The 20,721-nt window shown below is 56.3% G+C and overlaps 4 protein-coding genes across 11 annotated transcripts in view; 2 read left to right on the top strand and 2 right to left on the bottom strand.

Moving 5' to 3' along the window:
* The window catches only part of Hcn2 (hyperpolarization activated cyclic nucleotide gated potassium and sodium channel 2), a 22,697-nt gene extending 21,824 nt beyond the window's left edge, over nucleotides 1–873 (top strand). The window contains exon 11 of the mRNA XM_029565505.1: nucleotides 1–873. This exon is cut by the window's left edge and continues 17 nt beyond it. Within this exon, the coding sequence (XP_029421365.1) occupies nucleotides 1–218 (218 nt within the window). The 3' untranslated portion in view covers nucleotides 219–873.
* On the bottom strand, nucleotides 867–12,393 carry Polrmt (RNA polymerase mitochondrial). 2 transcript variants are annotated; one of them, XM_008837210.2, is made up of 21 exons: nucleotides 12,267–12,393; nucleotides 11,294–11,392; nucleotides 9,517–10,061; nucleotides 7,531–7,661; nucleotides 7,264–7,450; nucleotides 6,613–6,765; nucleotides 6,338–6,502; nucleotides 5,969–6,139; nucleotides 5,413–5,637; nucleotides 4,131–4,919; nucleotides 3,380–3,502; nucleotides 3,038–3,160; nucleotides 2,761–2,940; nucleotides 2,590–2,676; nucleotides 2,319–2,432; nucleotides 2,199–2,251; nucleotides 1,905–2,003; nucleotides 1,392–1,464; nucleotides 1,227–1,318; nucleotides 1,072–1,148; nucleotides 867–980 (listed from the first exon to the last, which is right to left on the bottom strand). In XM_008837210.2, the coding sequence occupies exons 1-21, from the start codon at nucleotides 12,352–12,354 to the stop codon at nucleotides 931–933; spliced, it is 3,624 nt and encodes a 1,207-aa protein (XP_008835432.1). In that variant the 5' UTR covers nucleotides 12,355–12,393; the 3' UTR covers nucleotides 867–930. The 2 variants fall into 2 exon arrangements, with proteins under 2 accessions (XP_008835432.1, XP_008835434.1); XM_008837212.2 differs by having other exon boundaries at nucleotides 6,613–6,762.
* Nucleotides 12,394–15,622: 3,229 nt separating this feature from the next.
* Fgf22 (fibroblast growth factor 22) lies at nucleotides 15,623–19,930 on the top strand. Of its 3 annotated transcripts, none has more exons than XM_029565480.1 (4): nucleotides 15,623–16,929; nucleotides 18,256–18,359; nucleotides 18,457–18,592; nucleotides 19,173–19,930. In XM_029565480.1, exons 1-4 carry the CDS (start codon nucleotides 16,737–16,739, stop codon nucleotides 19,367–19,369), a joined length of 630 nt encoding a protein of 209 aa, XP_029421340.1. In that variant the 5' UTR covers nucleotides 15,623–16,736; the 3' UTR covers nucleotides 19,370–19,930. The 3 variants fall into 3 exon arrangements, with proteins under 3 accessions (XP_029421340.1, XP_029421341.1, XP_029421342.1); XM_029565482.1 differs by lacking the exon at nucleotides 15,623–16,929 and adding an exon at nucleotides 17,634–17,652; XM_029565481.1 differs by lacking the exon at nucleotides 19,173–19,930 and having other exon boundaries at nucleotides 18,457–19,124.
* An 86-nt stretch (nucleotides 19,931–20,016) lies between these two features.
* Rnf126 (ring finger protein 126) overlaps nucleotides 20,017–20,721 on the bottom strand; it is a 7,487-nt gene continuing 6,782 nt past the window's right edge. For all 5 annotated transcript variants that reach the window (XM_008837206.3, XM_008837209.3, XM_008837205.3 and 2 more), the window contains exon 10: nucleotides 20,017–20,658. In XM_008837206.3, coding sequence (XP_008835428.1) covers nucleotides 20,421–20,658 — 238 coding nt within the window. In that variant the 3' untranslated portion in view covers nucleotides 20,017–20,420. The remainder of the gene's footprint in view (nucleotides 20,659–20,721) is intronic.

Raw genomic sequence — 20,721 nt, 5'->3', positions numbered from 1 at the left:
CGTCACGCCCGCTGTCCGCCTCGCAGCCATCGCTGCCCCATGGCGCAGCCGCCCCGGGTCCGGAGGCCTCCACGCGGACGGCCAGCAGCTCCACGCCGCGCCTGGGGCCCACCACCCCCGGCCGGCCCGCTGCGCCCAGCCCGGATTGCAGAGACTCGGCCACACCTGGCCCAGACCCGCCGGACTCCGCGCGCTCGCGCCTGTCCTCCAATTTGTGACCCTCGTGCCCGCTGGGCCGCCGTTCACACCAAAGCCACGTGCGCCGCCCGCCCGCGCCGTGCCCAAGCCATAGACTGACCTAGGTAGCTTAGGGCGGGCGGCCCGCCCCGGCTGACCCCATCGCCCTGCGCCCACCTCCATCGCCCCCGCCCCGGCCAGGCGGCCGCGTTCTGCACAGGAGGGCGAGGGCGCCAATCACCTTGGTGCCTCAGCCCTCACAGGGATGGGGACCGGGCGGCCTTGGCCAAGGACCTGGCCGTGCCCCGCGCCCCGTGAGGACGGATCTGGATCGTGCAATACCCGGCAAGCCGGCTTCCTGCTGCCCCTGTCCGCTCACGCAATAACTGGCCCGGCGCCCGCCCACGCGTCCACAGTGACTTCCCAGGGGCACGCACCATGGAGCCCATAACTGGGGTGCCCAGCATGGAGCACGGACTTGGGGATGCTCACCATGGAACACACCAGGATCGTGCACCCAGGGGCAGTATGCGCTGGCTGGGGTTGGGGGGCAAGACTGGGTTTCCTCCGTCGCCATGAATGTACTGAGGAGTCGAGGCAGCAGCGCCCACCGCGGCCCCTACGCCCCATTAACCCACAGCCCATTCCGCGCAATAAACGACAGCATTGGCGCCCAGTGCGCCGTCTGATTGCTTGGCGCGCGCCCACATTTTATTGTGTATTTACACTATGCACAGGCCAGAGTGCTGAGGTTCAGCTGAAGAAGTAGGTGGACCCCATCACCTGGCTCAGGTCAAACGTGCCTGCAGGAAGGGGAGGGGGACGACAAGGCGTGGAGCTAAGGTGGGGCCTTGGGATACATATGCCCGCTGTCCACTGCCCCACACCCCTTACCTGTCTCGGGTAGAGACTGCAGTGTCTCCTGCAGCTTGGCGATCAGGGCGAGATCTGAGCGCTTCAGGGACCTGGCGCTGGGGTGGGTGTAAGAGGAGGTGAGGCAACACGGGGGTGAGGGCGAGGGGAGGGGTCACCGGGACCACACTGCTCACCTGGCCCCAGAGCAGAAGCGAACCCACAGGAACTCAGCCAGTTCCTCCAGGATTGGTTGACTGTGCAGACGCACGAACTGCTCTCGGCAAACCTGGGGGGGGGGGGCAGGCTCCTGTCAGGCAGGGTGTGAGTGCCTGGTGTCCATCCCTAGGCCCTACACTTACCTTGTTCATCACAGGGATGTCAGCTGCATGCGTCCAGAAGCAATCATGCACAGAGACAAACGTCAGGCCCTTCCTGGGTGGGAGACTTCAATGAGGCAACCTGTCTGCCCTGAGTCCTCAGCCTGCCACAGTGGGCTCCACTAGGCACCCAGGCTCCCTAATGCTCTAGGTGGTTTACATTCAGAGAGAGACATTCACCTTGCACCCTGCCCCCAGCCTGCTACTGGGATGGAGTTGACCAGCAGGAAGCACAGTCCCAACCCCAGCTCAGTGCAACCGCAGTCCTCTGCTAAGGACCTGCAGGGCCTGCACTGATCTGGGACTCTGGGGTCCTGAGGCCATGTGAGTGCCAGGCTGGCACCCATGAACCTCCTGCAGAGCCTCACCATCACTGTTTATCATGTCCCCAAAGAGCAGAGCAAGATTGGCAAGGCTCACACAGTTAAATCAGTAAACAGAGCACCCACACAGCCACGCCCACCTGTAACCCAGGGCCCACCCACTCAGGCCCACCTGTAGCAATGCAGGGCAGTCAGCATCATGTGGGACGAGTCCAGGGAGTGGATGAAGTTGGGTGGGAACCCATTCTTCTGCTTCAAAGTGTTGGGCTTCCTGTGGGGGATGGGGTAGCTAGGCCTAATGCTCCTAGCCTCCCCCTGCCTCTTCCCCTGATTGTTCCCTTCCCTCCCCCAAGCCCACCCCTGTTCAGGGACCTGTCCACTCACTGCCCCTGCCTTTCTCCCTCCCTTCCCCTGCCTGTCCCCTTCTCTCCTCTTGCCTCTTCCCCCCAGGCCCACTCCCACTCACTGGTTTGTGTCCACGGAGCTGGTAAAGGTGAGGCTCTGGATCCCGCCTTTAACCTGTGGGGTGGAGTGCTGGTGAGTCCAGCCTGGGGGGGGGGGCAATGGGAAGGGAGGGTTCCCATACCTGGACCTTGGCCTCACGGTGATAGGGCTGTATGATGGGGATGCCCAAGGGCGTGACCCACTCCACGGGCCAGCCTGCATGGGAGATGAGGTTGGCACTCTCAGTCAGCCAATGCTGTGGACAGGACAAGAGGGCAGCGTGGTTGGGGGATAGGATGGAGGGATTAGGATGGGAGAGGAGCTGCAGGATGCAGAGGATGTGGGGTAGAGAGTGGGATGGAGGGACCATGGGATGGAGGGGTGGGGTAGAGGGAGTGGAGTGGGGTCCTCACCTGGATGGCTCGAGTGCTGGAAAACATTTCCTGAAGGCTTTTGAAGACTTGGCGTACCAGATAGTGAGAGGCCTCCCAGATGTACTCCTGTGGGGCAGGGTAGAGGTATGATTGATAGGTGGAGGGCCACCCACCACCCACCCACTCTGCCACAGTCCTGTGTGGGCCCACCTGGGGGAAGTCACTGAGTTCTCGCAAGCGCTTCTCTATCTGCAGGCGGCCGCCGTAGCGTGTGACCCCATAGACCACAGTCATGACTGTCTGCTTGACCACCTTGCGGCTGATAAAACCTTCCAGCACCTGAGCCACTCTCAGGCCCTCTTCAGCATCCTGCCGCCGGGACTCCTCCACCTAGTGGAGAAGGGGATCAAGGGAGCCTGTCACCCTCCCCCACCACGGACCCCCATAAAAGACCCTGGATGAGAAAAAGTGCAGGCCTGGGACCTACCTGTGCTGCCACCTCCCTGTACACGTCCTGTGGCAGATCTGAGGGTATGAGGTTGACTGATGCTGCGCCTATGCTGTCTCGGCCCAGGGCTGCGTAATGCTGCAAGCCATTGCAGGAGCCATCCTGGCCAGAGGGGGTGCCGGTGAGCTGAGGCCACGCACCCCAAGACTGACAGTCATCCTTGGAGCAGCTCACCACACAGCAGGGTGCAAAGAGGTACCCATTTCTGGGGAGAGTACAGACCTACCTCCTGCACAGCAAGGCCAGCCACACAAGGACATCCACACTTAAAGGTGAAACCCCACTGCAGAGCCAGGTCCCAGGATGCCCACCTACACTCACCTGGTGAACTGGGAGGTGGGAAATGTAGGCGGCAGGATCTGGGGCCCGCACAGCCTGTGCCACCTCCATGCAGCAGGCCAAGGTCTGCCAGGGCTCGTCGGCCTCCATCCACCACTTCCGGCCCTGGAGAGGCAAGACAGGTCAGGCTCAGACCTCACAGGGCCCAGAGGCCAGCCCAGGTGACGCAGGGACACATGGAGGCCAAGCAATAAATGTGATGGAGACACAAAGGCCACTCAGGTGACAGACACAGGAACTGTGTATGACAGGCAGGGGCCACTCAGGTGATGGACACAGGAACACAGGAAGCGTGTGACAGGAGCAGGGGGCCACTAAGGTGACAGACACAGGGATATAGGAAGTGTGTGATGGGAGCAGGGGGCCACTCAGGTGAGAGCTGGCAGCTGCTGCAGTGTGCAGAGGGGACAAGGCAGGCAGGAGGGCAGGAAACAGCTGGTGTCAGGCTGGGGGCATCTAAGAGACCTAGGGAGGAGAGAGAGAGTCAGAGGTGAAGTCAGGCTAGAGGGTCAGAGGGCAGGAAGGGAGACAAGTGGAGGTCCCAGTATAGAAGGCAGACAGGCCGGGCGTGGTGGTGCAGGACTTTGGGAGGCAGAGGCAGTGAATTCAAGGCCAGCCTGGTCTACATAATGAGTTCCAGGCCAGCTGGGACTACAGGGAGACTCTGTCTCAAAAAGAAAAAAAAAAGGGCAGACAGATGGGCTCGCACAAAGGAGACAGGTGGTGCTCGCACCGTCATGGGATGGTCAGCAGAGTCCAAGATGTCCTCCATAACCTGGTCAGCGAAAGCCAGGCGCCCATGCAGTGACTCCCGCTTCTTGAGGCCAGTCAGGTTGACCAGGTGAATCTTGAGCCAGTCCAGGCCATGAGGCCCCAGTGGCCGGCCCTCAGCGAACTCCAGCAGGGCCCGGGCCAGGTCGCTGCCCAAGTGGTTGAAATAGGGTGGACAGGGGTAGGTGCGGCCTCGGAAGTCCATATTGTGTGGCAGCCAGAAGACATGGTGGCGCAGGTGCTGCGCCAGTGACAGGCGGTACAGGGCCTCGCTGCGCAGACTGTGCATCTCCCGGGCTGCCTTCAGGCAGCGTGCCATCTCCTTGCGCAGCTCTGCCTTGTGTACCGGTGAGGAGTCAGGTGGTGGCCGAGGCTGCAAGGGCTGGGGTGCCTCAGAGCGCGGGGGTGGCACCCCCAGGCGCACACAGCCCTTGGCCCTGAAGATTTCCAGCACTAGATCCAGCACACGCACATTGACTCGCCAGGCACAGTTGCCCAGCTGTGTGAGCGCATCTAGGGCACCATGCAGCTGCTCGGGCGGGCATTGCTCCAGCAGGTGCTGGTGCTGTGTGGTGCCCTCCATGGCACGCATGAGTTTGGTGGAGCTCAGCAGGTAGGCACCAGAGTGTGGGGATGTCCATGGCAGGGGTGGGCAGAGCATAGGCACCTCTGTTGTCTCAAAAGTCAGTGTGGGCTCTGCTGCCATCTCCAGCAGCTGCGTGAAGGCTGGGTGTGGTTTCAGGATGCCAACCTAGGGACATGGTGTTCAGGACCAGGCAGAGACCACCACTGCCAGCCAGCACAAAGGGTGGGGGGGCAATCAGACAGACCCTAGAGCTGCCCACTTGTGCAAGTTAACAGGGATCAGACTGACCCCAGAACTGCCCACCTCTGGTGCCCCACACTATATCCTATCATGAACAGTGATGGTGGGCAGCATTACCCAGAGGGGTCTAGACCTGCTGAGTGTTCCCATCACAAACAGAGATGGTGGGCAGCATTACCCAGAAGGGTCTAGACCTGCTGAATTTCCCATCATGAACAGAGATGGTGGGCAGCATTACCCAGAGGGGTCTAGACCTGCTGAGCCCCCCCCAGAGAGCAAGTCAGGGCCCCATGGGTGGTCACAGCCCTCCCAGATTGGTCATGTTCCCCACAAAATGGTTAGCTACCAATTCAGGGCAGTGAGCAGCCCCCCAAACCAGCCAGCTTCCCCCACCAGCATCCACCCCAGTTATGCACACCTGGCGGACGCTGCGGAAGGAATAAACGTGGTACAGCACTGGGATGAGGCGGCAAGCGCCCTGAGGGGCGGCCAGGCTGCGAGGCATCTGCACAGCCCGCACCAGCAGCTCTGCCAGCTCTTTGCCCAACTGCAGCACCACTGCCAGGGCCCAGGGCTGCTGCTGCGGGGCCTGGGGTGGGCCCAGTGCCTCCCAGTACTGCCGTGGCAGGTAGGATGACGACACCTGCGGGGAGGACTGGTCAAGGAGGGGACTGCCCCAGGTGACATGAGGGTACAGTGGGGGAAGAAGGGTGTGGGCTATGTGTGTGAGATGGATAGCTCATGTGTGTCTGATGGTAGCAGCAAGGTGGCAGGGAGAGGTGGCCCAGGTGACCGGGAAGGGTTTGCCCATAGGGAGGAGCCACGGGAAGGGGCGTGTCTATGGAGGAGGAGCCAGGGGAAGGGGTGTGTCTATGAAGGAGGAGCCCTGGGAAGTGGTGTACCCAGGGGGAGGAGTTAGGGAAGGGGACTGCACACTGGGAGGGCTAGGGGAAGAGGGTCCCACAGTTCCTGACCTGTGTGTTTGCTGCCAGCAGCTGCAGGTACTTCGAGTAGTGCTGGCTCAGCTCCTGCACATAGCTGCCTCCCTGCTTCTGTTGCACCAAGTGCCGGTTCAGGACCCGCAGGCCCAGGTTGTGTGCTAAGAAGAGGAGGGGCTGACCCTGTGGGGGCAGTGCCTGCAGGACCTAGGGGGGATCAGGGGCTGGTGTTGGTGGTGCCTCAGCACACCCACCACCCCCAGTCCGGCAGCACACACCTGCATCAGCATGCTCACCCAGTCCGCTCTCCGACGCACATCAACACGCTCACCTGCAATAGCACTCACACTCCCATCTAGAACTTGCACCCACCTGCGTCAGTACCCACCCACATCAGACACGCACCTGCATCAGCACACTCACAAGCTCCTCCTCACTGAGTAGGCAGAGGAAGGGGTAGAGGGTGGGCAGCCCATCATGTGCCTCACTGGCCATAGTGGCCTTGGTCTGCTGTAGTGCTCGGAGCAGCTCTGCCTCCCACTGTGTACGCAGGCTCTGCAAGATCTTCCGCTGTAGGAAAGTAGTTAGCAACCGGTTTGGTCCCTGCCTGGACCTCACAGGACCCTCATTCTGGGACCAGACCTCCAAGCTCCACCCTGGCAAGATCACAGGCCCCTTACCGCCTCAGTGACCTCTTTGGTCATCTGTGGGGCCTTCTCCACCGACTGCACTCTCACATTGGTACTCAACTCCACCTGCAGCTGCTGCTGGAAGAGGCGTTGCAGCGTCTCCAGGGGCAGGTGCAGCTTTGGGTAGGACACGGGGATGTCCTGCTGGGCACAGGCAGACAGTGAGGTGGGAGCACCGGGAGGCAGTGCCCAGGCAGCCGAGAAGCCTCACTGCCTCCCCCAAGGTCTTTGCTGAACTGTGGGTCTACCCAAAACAAACATGCCTCAAACCCAGAGCCCTGGGAACTGAAAACAGACATAGCAACCTGATGATAACAGCTGGGGCAACAACTCACGGTCCACACCACATTCTGACATACTCAGTGCCACACCCCCACACCGCAGTACTTAAGCCATAAACAGGAATGAGGCTCCCATACCACAGGGTAAAGGAACCTTTAGGACATGGTACTCAGTGAGAGGCCCAGATACAAAAGACCACTGTTTGGGCCATGACAGGAAGTGGATGTGTGGGTGTGAGTCTGTGAAGGCTTGTGCCCTGCAAGTCAGGCCCCTCCAGCGGCCTGATGTAGGAAGGGAGGAAACAGGTTGGGGTGGGGGTGGCTTTCTGACCATACTTCTAGATACCTGCAGGAGGCTCACCTTGGCATAGATCTCCCTCAGCAGTGGGGAAGTGTTGGTGGGGGTTGGGGCCTGCACTGGAGGACTGAAGGCGGGCTCAACCTTCACAAGGGCCCTCAGGAGCACAGCCCGCTCCTCTTCAGACAGGGCCAGGTCCGTGAAGAGCTGCTCCAGTTGAAATCCTTCCCGCACCATCTGCTTCACACACCTGTGAGGTGCATGGGGAGCTCACAGCCCAGCCTGCTCATCCCAAGAGCAAGCCCGTCCCACAGCCCACCTCTGACCTACCTTTGGATGATGTGGACATCCTGGTCCCCTCGGCCCATGCACTGGAGTGCAGCTGCATAGGACTGCAGGTTGGGGGATAGGCCCGAGTCCTTTAGCATCACAAATACATACACCAGCTCCTTGAAGGCACCCTGGGGACACGGGGTGGGTGGGGGTGGGGGTGAGGGCCAGGGATAGTACAGAGCCCTTCCCCTGGGCCCTGGACACCCTTCCTCTGAGGCAGGGACTGGGAGGGGACATGCCACAGGGGTGTCCTGTCAATCTTTAAAGATTTCAGTTCATCTTTTTCTTGCATTGGTGGAGACTGAATGAATCCAGGACCTCAGGAATGCTAGGCAAGTGATCTACCACTGAGCTGCAATCCCTGGCCTCCTGTTTTTGTTTTGTTTTTGAGACAGGGTCTCCCTGTAGCCCCAGCTGGCCTGGAACTTGCTATGTAGACCGGGCTGGCCTCAACCTTGGTGACCTGCCAGCTTCTGCCTCCTAAGTGCAGGCATTAAAACCTGTGCCACCATACCCAGCTTATGTGTGCTTCTGAGACACGTTCTCACTGTGTAGCCCAGGCTAGCCTCAAACTCACAGCAATCCTTCTGCCTCTTCCTCTGGAGTCAGGGGATGACAGGTTACCTGATGCCTGTTGCTTATTTTAAATATCCAGAGTTGCCTTTAATCCCAGCACTCCGGAGGCAGAGGCAGGCAGATCGCTGTGAGTTCAAGGCCAGCCTGGTCTACATAGTGAGTTCCAGGACAGCTGGAACTACAGAGAGACCCTGTCTCAAAAAGACCAAAAAAAAAAAAAAAAAGAGTAAAATAAAAAAGAATAAATAAATAAATAAGTAAACATCCAGAGCTGCCATCATGTCAGCCATGTTCCACGGACTCAGAGGCCACATGTAGCTTGTGATAGACACAGAGCATTTCCAATACCTCAGAAAGTCTAGATGGTGCTAGGCTACAAGAGCGGTCTGCCTTATCTTTCTTTTCTATTCTTGATTTTGTTTTACTTTTCTCCCTTTGAAACAGGATCTGGCTGTGCTGTCCAGGCTGGTCTTGAACTCCTAGACAGACATGATTCTCCTACAGCAGCCGTAGGACAACAGGCATATACCACGCCAGGCTCCTGTCCTTCACCATTACTGTGAAAATGGCTATTATCCCAGCTACTCGGGAGGCTGAGGCAGGAGGATCAGAAGTTCAGCATTATCCTTCACTACATAGTGAGTTTGGGCTACATGAGACCCTGTCTCAAAAACAAAACAAAACAAACACAACAAAAAACTACAGACAAGTGTTGCTAAAGTAGTAGCACTGGGGGTGGAAACTGAGGACACAAACTTCTAATTAACAAAGAAGTCTGTCAAAGCACCCTGAGTTTCCACTCAAGGACACGTCAAGAGAAAGAACACACTCTCCACCTGGAGATGGATGCCATTCCCTGGGATAGGGCCACCAGGGCAACAGGGATGCCCTGCCCAGAATTGTACTTGGGCCTCCCCATTCCTTTCCCAGTCTTTTTTTTTTCTTTTTTGGGAGGTTAGGGGTCCTCCTTTTTCTTTAAATGTTTTTGGACTTTTTATTTTATCTGTGTTATGCCCACATGTATGTAAATGTACCCATGTCCTGCAATGCCCTCAGAAGACAGAAGAGGGTGTCGGATCCCCAGTACTGGAGTTACAGACGGTTGTTAGCCGCTATATGGGTACTGGGATTCAAACCTAGGTCTTCTGAAAGAGCAGCCAGTGTTCTTAACTGCTGAGCCATCTCTCTCTGGCACCTTTGTGTCTCTTTTTAAGACAAGGTCTCCTTATAGCCTCCGCTAGCCTGGAACTCACTGTGTACATCAGGCTAGCTTCAATCTCACAGACATTCACCTGCCTCTGCCTCCAAGTGCTGAGGTTAAAGGTATGCCCAAGTGCTGGCATGAGTTCTTTCTGAAAAGGCTAAAAGACATGGCTCTCAGCAAGTCAGTCAGAAGGGTAACCTCACCTTGCGGGCCCAGCCGAGCATCACCGTGTTGTACATGTCCAGGGTTAGCAGCTGTTGTTTGTCCCGTTTGCTGTGGTGAGTGACCAGCACATGGTGGGCAAGGGGCAGGTGGCCAGTGACCAGGCAACACTGGAGAAAGTGCATGAGTCTCTGCCCCAGGAGGAGGATGTGTGTCTCCACTGCCTTTGGCCTGACAGGCTGACGTGCCTCCTGCGTACCCAGCTTCTGCAGGGCGGCCTGCAAGGCCCGAGCCAGCTGCTCCTTTGAGGGGTTCCCTGGGGCCTCAGGCTTGGCATGCTGCAGGCAGCCAGCCAGCTTCTTGCTCCAGATGCGGGGCTCCAGGCGCAGGGTCAGGGACTGCAGCCCAACGGGGCGCTTGCCCTGCAGGACTTCCTGCCGCTGCTGCAGCCCATGCCTCTCGGCTTCCAACTTCTTCTCCCAGTGGCTACAGACATGGCCCTGCAGGGGCTGAGCCCCCTGCACCCTCTTGGTGTTCGTGTCCACCACGCTCTCTGTCTGCAGCTGCCGCACACGGGCCTCCAGCACTGTAGGGTACCAGGGAGATGTCAGCATCCACTCCTGTACCTTGGGGTGCTCAGGTCTGGACCCCAGGGTCACTCATAACTGTCTCCCTTCTGTCTGCCAAGTCTCCCAGAAGACCCACCTCTCCCACTCCGGCCAGCTCCTCCCTCTTTCATTCCTCCCAGTCTTGGGACCTTTGCACAAGGCCCGCAGCAACCAACCAAGCAGCAGCAATATGCTGTGTGGTTCTTTTGACTTAATACACAGTAGTGGGTGACAGCCTACATCTGTGACTCCGTGCCCCAAGCAAGCTGATCAAACACATCTATTTTCTCCATGAACCACCTTTCAGAGTTGACAAAAACACAAAAGGCTCCACAGGCAAACAGCCTCAGGTCCTAGTCAGAGTGGAGACAAGGCAGGTGAATTTGCAAAGCACAGCACTGGCACCCTGAGGACCAGCCTTTGTCTTCCACCTCCCAGAACTGCAGCTCCAGCCTCACTGCATTCTTGGCTCAGGGTCAATATAAGGCAGTGACCCAGTTCAGATTTGTTTAAATAGAAAAAGAGGAGCTAGAGAGCTGGCTCAGTGGTTAAGAGCACTGGCTGTTTTCACAGAGGACCAAAGTTCAGTTCCCAGCACCCACATGGTGGCTAACAACTGTCTTTAACTCCAGTTCCGTGGGATTTGCTGCTGCCCTCTTCTGACCTCTGCAGGTATTGCATGACATGGGTGCACTTACATACATACAGGCAATACATTCATACAACATAAAATTTTAAAAAATCTTGGAAAAATGAATAAAATTAACAGAATCAGTAGAGTGACCTGGGAACGGGATGTGGCTGGGAGCAGAGAGGGACAGCATTCTACCTTCATGTCCCTCTAAGAGTCTGCTCTCTCTGGCTGCCACACAGGACATGCGTCAGGAGGAAAACCTGGATAGTGGCCTGGGCCACCCTGTCCACAAGACTTGGTAGCTTAGCTCTGGAAACTGGGTTCCAACTGAAGTCTGCCTGTGCAGCCTCTGGCATTTGTTCAGCTGTGATTGGGCCTCAACTGGCTTCCCGGTAGTGGGGGCTACCAGAGCCAGCCTGGCACATGATGGGACGGAGCAGTCTGTGCATAAAATTCTCACAAAGCTACCAGGTCAATTGAACCTGGACCACGTTTCCTTGGTAAGGTCACAGAACAGTGGAAAGCTGTTCATGTGGGGAACTGAGGGGAGGAGCTCCACCCATGCCCCTGGCTCACCTTCCAAGAGCTCGGCATGTCCCCAGTCCTTCTGGCCATCTTGCTCACAGAGACTGATAGATGAGCTCCTTCGTGGACCCCAGAGGCCACCAAGGGTTCCTAGAGAGACATGAAGGCTGACGCGGACAGCAATCATGCCATCAAGTGAATATGGTGGCCCATGTTTGTCATCCCAGTACTCAGGAGTCTAAGGCAAGTCAGTCTAGCCTGAGCTACTTAGTTCCAAGTCAGCCTAGGCTAGAGTAAAACCCAGAAAGAAATGGCATCAAAAGACAGAAGCTGGACAGTCGGCTCAGAGGTTAAGAGCACTGGCTGCTCTTGTAGAAGACCTGGGTTCAGTTCCCAGCACCCACATGATGGCCAATGACCATCATTAACTCCAGTCCAGGGGATCTTTTCTGGCCTTGGCAGGCATTACATACACGTGGCGCACAAACATCCATGTAGGCAAAATACCCATTCACATAAAATAAGTTTTTTTTAGTCCCTGTAACCTCAGCTGATCAGGAACTCACTATGTAGCCCAGACTGGCCTGCCTCTGCCTACTGAGCATCAGGATTAAAGGCCTGTGCCACCATGCCCGGCTTAAATTTTTAATTTCAAAAAAAAAAAAGAAAAGAAAGGACAGCCAGGTGGCACAAGACTGGGTTTCCAGCACCAGGGAGGCTGAGGCAGGACCGTGTGGGGTTCGAATCCTGCCTAGGTTACATGGCAAAATTTTGTAATTCTGGGTACAGAATCAGCAAGGATTCCTCACTACCCAGAGTTCAAAGGTCAAAAGTCCCCAGTCACCATCAGTGGATCTCAGGGCTACAAAATCAAGCAAGGGTCAAAGAGCAAAGCCGTCGTGGTCTTCCCTGGCAGGCGGCGCGCCAGGTGGGCTACCACGGGCCAAAGGGCAAAGGTTGGAGGTGACCGGACCCCGAAGGGGGGGAGCAGAGATCAAGGTCGTCACGTGACCCCCTGCATTACCTTCCTCGGTCCCCGGGCGAGGGCGACCGGAGCAGCGCAGCGTCCTCCCGAGTTCAGCCGCACCGCGGCCCCAGCGCAGCGCCGACATGCCGCCCTCTGCCCGCGTTGCGCACGCGCGCTCGCGCCACCTGCCGGGATTTGTAGTCCCTTTTTGGACGGTGGCTGCGAAGGGTCGTTCCAGCAGGAAGCAAAGGATGAACTACAACTCCCAGGAGGCAGCGGGTGGACCGTAAAGGGAGCATGCGCAGAAGTCTTCTGCTAGTCCCGTCTAGGCCAGATTTTCGGAGGATCCTATTTCTTTTTTTTTCTTTTTCTACTTCTTTTTGATTGAATGGAATTTTCTTTTAATTTTTTAAATTTAAATTTATTTTTATTTTATGTTTACGAGTGATTTTCATAAATGTAAGTGCACAGCGTGCGTGCAATGCCCACGGAGGCCAGAAAAGGGCGTTGGATCCCCTGGAACTGGAGGTTTACATTTTAAATTTATTTTTAATTAATTAATTTGTTTGTTTGTTTGCTTTTTATTGTGGGTTTGGGGGCGGTTGAGACAGTCTCCCTGTAGCCTCAGCAGGCCTGGAACTCACTATGTAGACCAGGCTGGCTGCAACCACGTCCCATCCATTTATTATTATTTATTTATTTTTCAACCATCCCTTTATTTTTATTTTGAGACGGTATAGCGAAGTTGCTCAGACTGGTCTTGAAGTAGCTTTGAAGCCCAAACGGGCTTCCCTACTCCTGGCCCTTCTTTAAGGTACTTTTAGGGGCTAGAGAGATGGCTCAGCGTTGAAGAACACTGCTGCTGCAGAGGACCTGGGTTCGATTCCCAGCACCCACATAGGGGCTAACAACCATCCAGTTCCAGGGGATCCGACGCTCTCTTCGAACCTCCATGGGCATTGCAGGACATGGTGCACTTACACACATGCAGGCATTACACTCATACACATAAAATTATACATATATATATATATAACTTAAAAAAAAAAAAAGATACTTGCCAGGCGTGGTGGTGCACACCTGTAGTCCCAGCACTTGGGAGGCAGACGCAGGCGGATCTCTGTGAGTTCAAGGCCAGCCTGGTCTACATAGTGAGTTCCAGGACAGCTGGGGCTACAGGGAGACCCTGTCTCAAAAAGCCAAAAAAAAAAAAAAAAAAAAAAAAAAAAAAAGATACTTTATTGAGGGCATTCAGTGAGGTCACTCAAGCAGTCCAATAGGCATGGCTATTAGGGAGATGGGTGGGAAAATTCAGATTCAGATGCAGGCAGGAAGGTGGGGAGTCCAGCTTCCACTCACCCAGTCCCCCTGGCTTCAGTTTACCCTGGAAGACAGATGGAATGGAGCAGGAAGAGTGAGCTTCATAGAGAAGAGACAAACCCCCGATTCTCCCTCCATTCACTTGTAGCCACCCCCCCCCGGTGCTCTGCTGTGCTGTAGGTAGACAAATCTACACGCCATGCCAGCTGTGGGTCAGTTAGGAAAACTGAGGCTCATAGAGAGGAGCCAATGACTAGAACTAGGTGTGGGTAGCCAGTCTGAGAAACTTGAGGAAGACCAGGCAAAGACTGTGGCCAGAGCAGAGTGGCTGAGCTGGAGGGGCCTCCAGGGCAGGACTCAGCAGCAGCCCCTGCTCAAAGCTCAGGCTGCTACAACCCCAGGGTGAGGAAGAGACCAAGACCCCTCCACTATGCATTCTGCATTCTGGCTGCCCACGCAGGCCTCACAAGGTGATGCCACCTGCCAAGAATGTTTTCAGCACAGAGCTGCACCCTCCCCAACTATCCCAACTCATCCTCTGGGGCACAGTGACCTCAACCCTGGTTCCTCCTGGGATCACCTTCCTGAGCTCTGGGGCTGAAACTGGGCCTGTGACCCCTAAGACACAGACAACTCCTCACAGTCCAGTGGGCAGGAGCAGGCAGAAACCTGAATCCCTTCTCTGTCCCTTATTCTTCATGATCCTCTTTGACTCACCAAGACACCAGACCTGCTGGGTCTTTAACAGTGTTTACCCAGGATGCTGACAAGTCTTAGCCCAGAAATTCTAGGCTGTCACTCTACTCCCAAGCCACACACCCAGCCCCTCGTTGGAGTAGTCTAGGCAAGAGCTCTACCTCTGAGTTATGCTCCAAGCACCTCACTAAGGGATCACCATGAGTTCAAGGCCAGTCTTGAGCTACTCTACAGAGTGAGACTGATCCACAAAAATACAAAAAGCAAGTCCAACAAGACAGCTCAGCAGGTAAAGGCACTTGCCACCAAACCTCATGACCTGAGTTTGATCCCCATGATCCTCATGGTGGAAAGAGAACAGACTCCTACAAGCTGTCCTCTGACTTCCACATGCTGGCTGTGTCACACATAAGCCAAACCCATCCCCAAATGTTAATACAAAATGTAAATTAGTGTGATGTGAACAAGAGAGAAAGAAGGTCATGAAGTGGTTGTTGTCATCCTAGCACTCAGGAAACTAAGGGCTGTCATTCTAGCCCTCAGGAGGCTGAGGCTGAGCATTTTGAGTTTGAGGCCAGCCTAGGACAATAAACAAAATTAAACATGGTGTCACCATATGATCCAGGAATTCAGTATGTATCCAGGAGAAATGAAAACTCAAATCCACACAGAAGCTTACATAAAAATGTTCACAATGCTGACTATGGAGACAGCCCAGTGTCCACAGATGGATAATGGACACAATGTGAACCATCCTGTCCTGGAGTACTATTCAACCCTGAACAAGAGTGAGGGTCTGACACATACCATGGCATGGAGGGACCCAGAAGACATCACATTCAGTGAGAAACCCAGGCACCAAAGGATACACAGAGTGGGTCTCCATGACAGGAAGTATCTAGAACAGGAGAATCTAGAGACAGAAAACGGATCTGTGAATACCCTGTGAATACCCCAGAGCTGACAAAATGTTGTGGGGACAGGGCTTCCACTGGGTGTTCAAATGCTTTGGAATTTGACAGGTGAGTGTTGCCCAATTCTGATACATTCGTAACCCTGAGTTTATACTTTAAATTGGTGATTTATATGGCTTGCAAATTATATTTCAATGAACTGTTAAACCAACTCGCCAGGCGTGGTGGTGCATGCCTTTAATCCCAGCACTCAGGAGGCAGAAGCAGGCAGATCTCTGTGAGTTCAAGGCCAGCCTGGTCTACATAATGAGTTCCAGGACAGCTGGGGCTACAGGGAGACCCTGTCTCAAAAAGACCGAAAAAAAAAAAAATTAAACCAACTCAGACACGTCCCAGGGTGTCCTGGCCCCTCACACAGGGATTCCGAAAATATCAGGGGTGTGTGGTAGACACTTCAAGAGAGGAGCCCTGAGTTTCTAGCAGTCAAAGAAGGTGGAGTATATTTATTTGATGCCATGTGGTCCACCCTCTACACAGCACTGCGCCAACACTTCTTCAGTTTACCCTTAAACACAGACTCCCCTTTAACCAGCCTCTTCACCTATGTTCATAGGTATGGACAACCAGGGAGGGGCACAGAGTTGGGGTCCTGTGTGGGGTATGAGCCCTGCCTGAACCTAGTGGGGACTCCTGGTTACCCTTGTCCCAGGCCCCAGGATGGATGTGTCAGCCCCTGTGTGACCCGCCCAAGGCCGGGAAGAGACTCCTGAGCAACCAGGAAGGAATCCAGGCATCCTGTAGGACCGGTCATCCTTCCAGAATGCTCCCCAAAAGGGCAGCTTGTCAGATGCCTCACACCAGTGCTATTTAAAGGTGCTCCCTTGGGGCATCAGCCCAGGACAGGGCTGCAGGGGCCTAGGGTGGGGACAGCGACTCAAGGCTGAGTCAGGCTCAGACCTGCTGGCTGCGGGCCATTGTGGGTTACCAGGAGACCACGGGTGTTGCATGAGTCTTGGGTGTGGCGGTAGAGACAGCAGGTGTGGGGTGGACACAACTGCCCCATTCTTGCTGTGCAGATTCTGTCCTTCTGACCCCAGTGTCCCTCAACTGTTGTGACACTGCTGGCGCCGGCCTCACAATCTCCAATTTGAAGGAGACACCTTTTACATGCCAACCCGGCTGGTCAGACCGACACCCACAGAACGTTCTGGTTCAGTCCCCACGAGGCATCTCCATCCGGTTGTGTCTGCCTTCATTGTCACTTGTGGGTCTCTATCTCTCACATTCTCTGTCTCCATTCCTCTCTCCATTTCTACCCCTCTCCATCTCCATCCCTGTTTCTATCTCTGTCTCTCCCTCTCCATCCCGCCCCCACACTGGCACCCAAACTGCACCTGCACCCTGGAGTCCCCCTCCTTGTGGGTGGGCGACAAACAAGCGCGTGCAGCCTAGTTGAGCCCGAGGCCGGAGGGCCACCCCCGTGTGCCCATTGGTCGGCCCTGTTCCCACCCTGCTCTCGCGGCTCCCCATTGGCTGCTGGCCCTCCCCGCCCCCGCCAAGCAGCTGGTCCTCCGCGGCCGACCCGGCGCAGGTGGGGATGCGGCTGTGGCTGGGCCTGGCCTGGCTGCTGCTGCTGGCGCCGGGCGCTGCGGGGCAGTCGCACCTGACCGGGTACCCGCACCTGGAGGGCGACGTGCGCTGGCGCCGCCTCTTTTCTTCCACGCACTTCTTCCTGCGCGTGGACTCCAGCGGCCGCGTGCAGGGGACGCGCTGGCGGCACGGCCGGGACAGTGAGTGCGGGGCGGGCACACCCCGAGAACTCCAAGCAGAGCTGGGAAACTGAGGCTGCCATGGGGTGGGGGCTCCCGCACCTGGGGGCCCCTCTTCCCAGACACCTCCGTTTGGCAGATGAGTAAGAGATAAGGCCTAACTCCAGCGGGACTATATCCAGGGCTGGACAGAGCCCTGCCTGGCCATACAGTAGGCGCTCCTTAAGTGCTTGTGGTGTGTATATGACAGAGGAAAAGCTAGGGCGAGGAGGAAGCAGGGGGTGACCAGGAAGGCCTGATCTCAGCCCTGGGCAGGTGACAGGGCACTGCCCATGCTAGCTGCTTTCATCTGGGTTCCAAGGCCCTCATTAGGCTGCACAGGAGGAGGGCTGTGACAGGGGACTGGCTGGGCAGGTCCATCCATGGTGGCAAAGCCAGGTGGAGTGGCCTCAGGCTGGGACAGAGGCTCCACTCTGCTGGGTGACCTGGGACTGTTCTGAGAGATTCTCACCTGGGCATGGATGGATGACAGTGATGGCCAGTCCTGTGTGGATCAAGCTCTTTTTTCTTTGACCTCTCTCTCCCTCTGTTTTTTTGCTTGTAGACCTCTTTTTGTTTGTTTTTGTTTTGTTTTGAGACAGGGTCTCCCTGTAGCCCCAGCTGACCTGGAACTCACTATGTAGATCAGGCTGGCCTCCATCTTACAGAGACCCGCCTGCCTTTCTGTTCCGCCTGGGATTAAAGGTGTGCACCACCACTCATCACATCTTAATTCAGTAGTGTGTCCACTGTAATGGGTCTCCCAGAGCAGAGGGCTTGGAGCAACATCTTAGGGGGTCCTGTGGGCTTCGCTCATTCAGGGTATGGGTGAAGGTCTGGGAGCAGTGGTCGTACATCCTTGCTTCCAGTGGAAGGTTTGAGCTTGGCAGCCTGCAGATGGGTTTTCAACCTTTCCCTGGTCCTTTCCTGGAGGTAAGCTGAGACTCAAGAGCCAGAGAGGGCTTGCTAGGCTCACCCATGGATGGATAGAGAGAGAGGTCCAACACTGGCTCTTCCACTCCTGGGCCTCAGTTTCTCTCTCTGTAAAGTGAGTATGCCCAATACTTCCCATTCAGGCTGTGCAGGCTCCAGAGAGAGGAGGGCAAACAGTTGGTGCTCAAACACACAATGTGTCTCAAATGTGTCTCACTGTCTTGAACCTGTTGCCCAATTCCTGGTCCAGGGTCTGCAGAAGCTCCAGGTCCATCCTGGTGTCTGTCCAGCATCCCTGTCAGCTGGGAGTGGAGACACATGGTGCTGTGTGGCTCAAAGGATGGGGTCTGAGGGCCCTCTCCTGTCCCCACGCAGGCATCATGGAGATCCGCTCTGTCCGAGTGGGCACCGTGGTGATCAAAGCTGTGTACTCTGGCTTCTATGTGGCAATGAACCGCAGGGGCCACCTCTATGGGTCGGTGAGTGGTGGGTGGTAGTGGGTAGCAGGTGGGTAGGTGGCAATGGGTGGTGATGGTGGACTGCAGCCCTCACGCACCCCCCCCCCCGCCCCCGCAGCGGGTCTACTCTGTGGACTGCAGGTTCTGGGAACGCATTGAAGAGAATGGCTACAACACATACGTGTCAAGGCGCTGGCGACACCGTGGTCGACCTATGTTCCTGGCGCTGGATGGCCGGGGGACTCCCCGAAGAGGTGGGCGAACGCAGCGACACCAGCTGTCCACACACTTCCTGCCAGTCCTGGTCTCCTGAGGCCCTGAGAGTCTTGTGGGGCCTGTTGATGGCTTAGGAGGCATGGCTGGGACCGAGGGCCCAGGCAGCAAGGGGTACATACTTGCCCTTGCACACATTGCTGGGTGCCTGCTGGCTGCCATGCATGGGGAAATGGGGGACTGCCAAGGCCGAACCCCAGGGAGCCCCTAGTCTTGAGGGATGCAGGAATCTAGCAGTTTCCATGTGTCTTGTTTGGGGTCGAGGACCAGCCAGGCACATGAAGAGACCTGTAGGTGGGGACATGTGGGGTGGATGAGGACAGTTAAGACAGAGACGGTCAGGGAGGGTAGACATGCTGCTGAGGGCCCAGGAAAGTGGGCACTGTGACAGCCCTATTGGCCCATGTGGTCAGAGTTGGGGCTGGAGAGCAGGCTCAGTGGTTAAGAGCACTGGCTATACTTGCTGAGGACCTGGGTTCAGCTCCCAGCACTCACATGGTGGTTAACAACCCTTTGTAACTCCAGTTCCAATGGTTCCAACGCCCTCTTCTGGCCTCCCAGGGCATTGCACATGCAAACACAACACAAAAAGACAAAACAGGGTCGGAGTGACTCCGACACCTGTCCAGTCTCAACAGCCTGAGGACGCAGCATCTCTGGAGTTGGGGACAGTCATGCATCTTCTGAGAGGATCAGAGGCAGAGAAAACAGACACTGCACTGCCCACTCTGAAGCAGGAGGAAGGGGCCACAAGCTGAGGGATGAGGTGCCTCTAGTTACTAGGGTGGGCAGGATGTGGGTGCTGCCTGAGCCACTGGGGCCTGAGCCACTGGGAGGGACCAGCCCTGGCTGACTGGACCAAAGCCTGGGAGGCCAGTGTCAGACTCTGACCCCAGAATTATCAACAATAAACACCTTAAGCCAAGACATATATTATGGTCACTTGTCAGTGGCAGATACATACTATGAATATGGCTGAGGGCAGCCCAAAGCCAGCCTGGGCTCCAGCAGCTATATAGACCCAAGGTGCTGGTATGAGAAAAGCCACTCATGGTCCTGGGCTCTGCAGGTCCTATACTGGAGGATGGAGTGGTGTGAGCAGGGCCCCAGGGATAGCCTGGGTCCCCTTTGTGGAAGCGGGGTGGGGACTCACAGGTGCAGGGTGATGCCAGTGTGATATGGGCGAGCACTCATAGGGGAAGAACAGGACAGAGGGCCCAGTCTTCCCCCAGCCAGAGTTGAGGTGAGTGTAAGCACCCAGGGCTGGAGGATCCCCTGGTTCACAAACCGGTAGCTTCAAAAGGAATTTGAATCCTGCCTTGGCAGGCCATCCCCTGCAGCGCACACACCCACCATGCCGGGCATCTGGACACCCTGGCTGAAGAAGACGCCAAGCCAGGGGCTCTGCTTTTCCACAGATGTATTTAAATAACTTTCCAGACACACATCTCCCTTTGAAAAAAAAACGTCTGCTGGAGCAGTTTGTTCCAGGTCTGCCAGGCACATTCCTGGTCCCAAGGTGATGAGGCAGGGCGTTGGGCCCAGCCTCCAGGGCCTGTGGCTGGCTGGCCTGACGATGGCTCTGTGGACTGCACAGACCACGGATGGCTGCACGTGGCTCAAACGTCCATTTATTTCAAAGCAGTAATAATTTAAAATCATAAAAACCCTTCTGCTGTTGAACATGTGGAGGGTGAAGTTAAAGACGGATGGAAGGCGCCTGCCAGGACATGAGCCCGGGCGCCTCCAACCAGGGACGGCCAGCCAAGTCCGAGCCTGCCACAGCCTGGTGACCCGCCCGATTCTGGGCTACCAAGCACAGCACCTTAGTCCACTGTGAGCAGTGCTGGGCAGCTGAGGTGGGCAGGTGGCCCGACCCATGCAGGGTGGGGTGAACTCAGGAGTTGCTTGTGGCATTCTCATTACTGGGTGAGTTGGAGGATGACGAGGACGAGGAGGAGGAGAAGCCCACACCAGTAAGGCCCGGAGGGTTGGTGGCTGTGTTCTGTCCTGTGAGGCTCTTGCGGCAGACAGGGCAGCTGTCATGCTAGAGAGCAAGAGGGAGTCGGGGACAGGGCCGGGGGTTGGGGTCAGAAGAACTCAGGGGGGA

Source organism: Nannospalax galili, unplaced genomic scaffold, assembly GCF_000622305.1.
Source record: "Nannospalax galili isolate Female #2095 unplaced genomic scaffold, S.galili_v1.0 scaffold77, whole genome shotgun sequence".
In the NCBI taxonomy this organism is placed as follows: Eukaryota; Metazoa; Chordata; class Mammalia; order Rodentia; family Spalacidae; genus Nannospalax; species Nannospalax galili.
The sequence above is the reverse complement of the archived record's forward strand: the minus strand, read 5'-3'. Positions and strand labels throughout refer to the sequence as shown.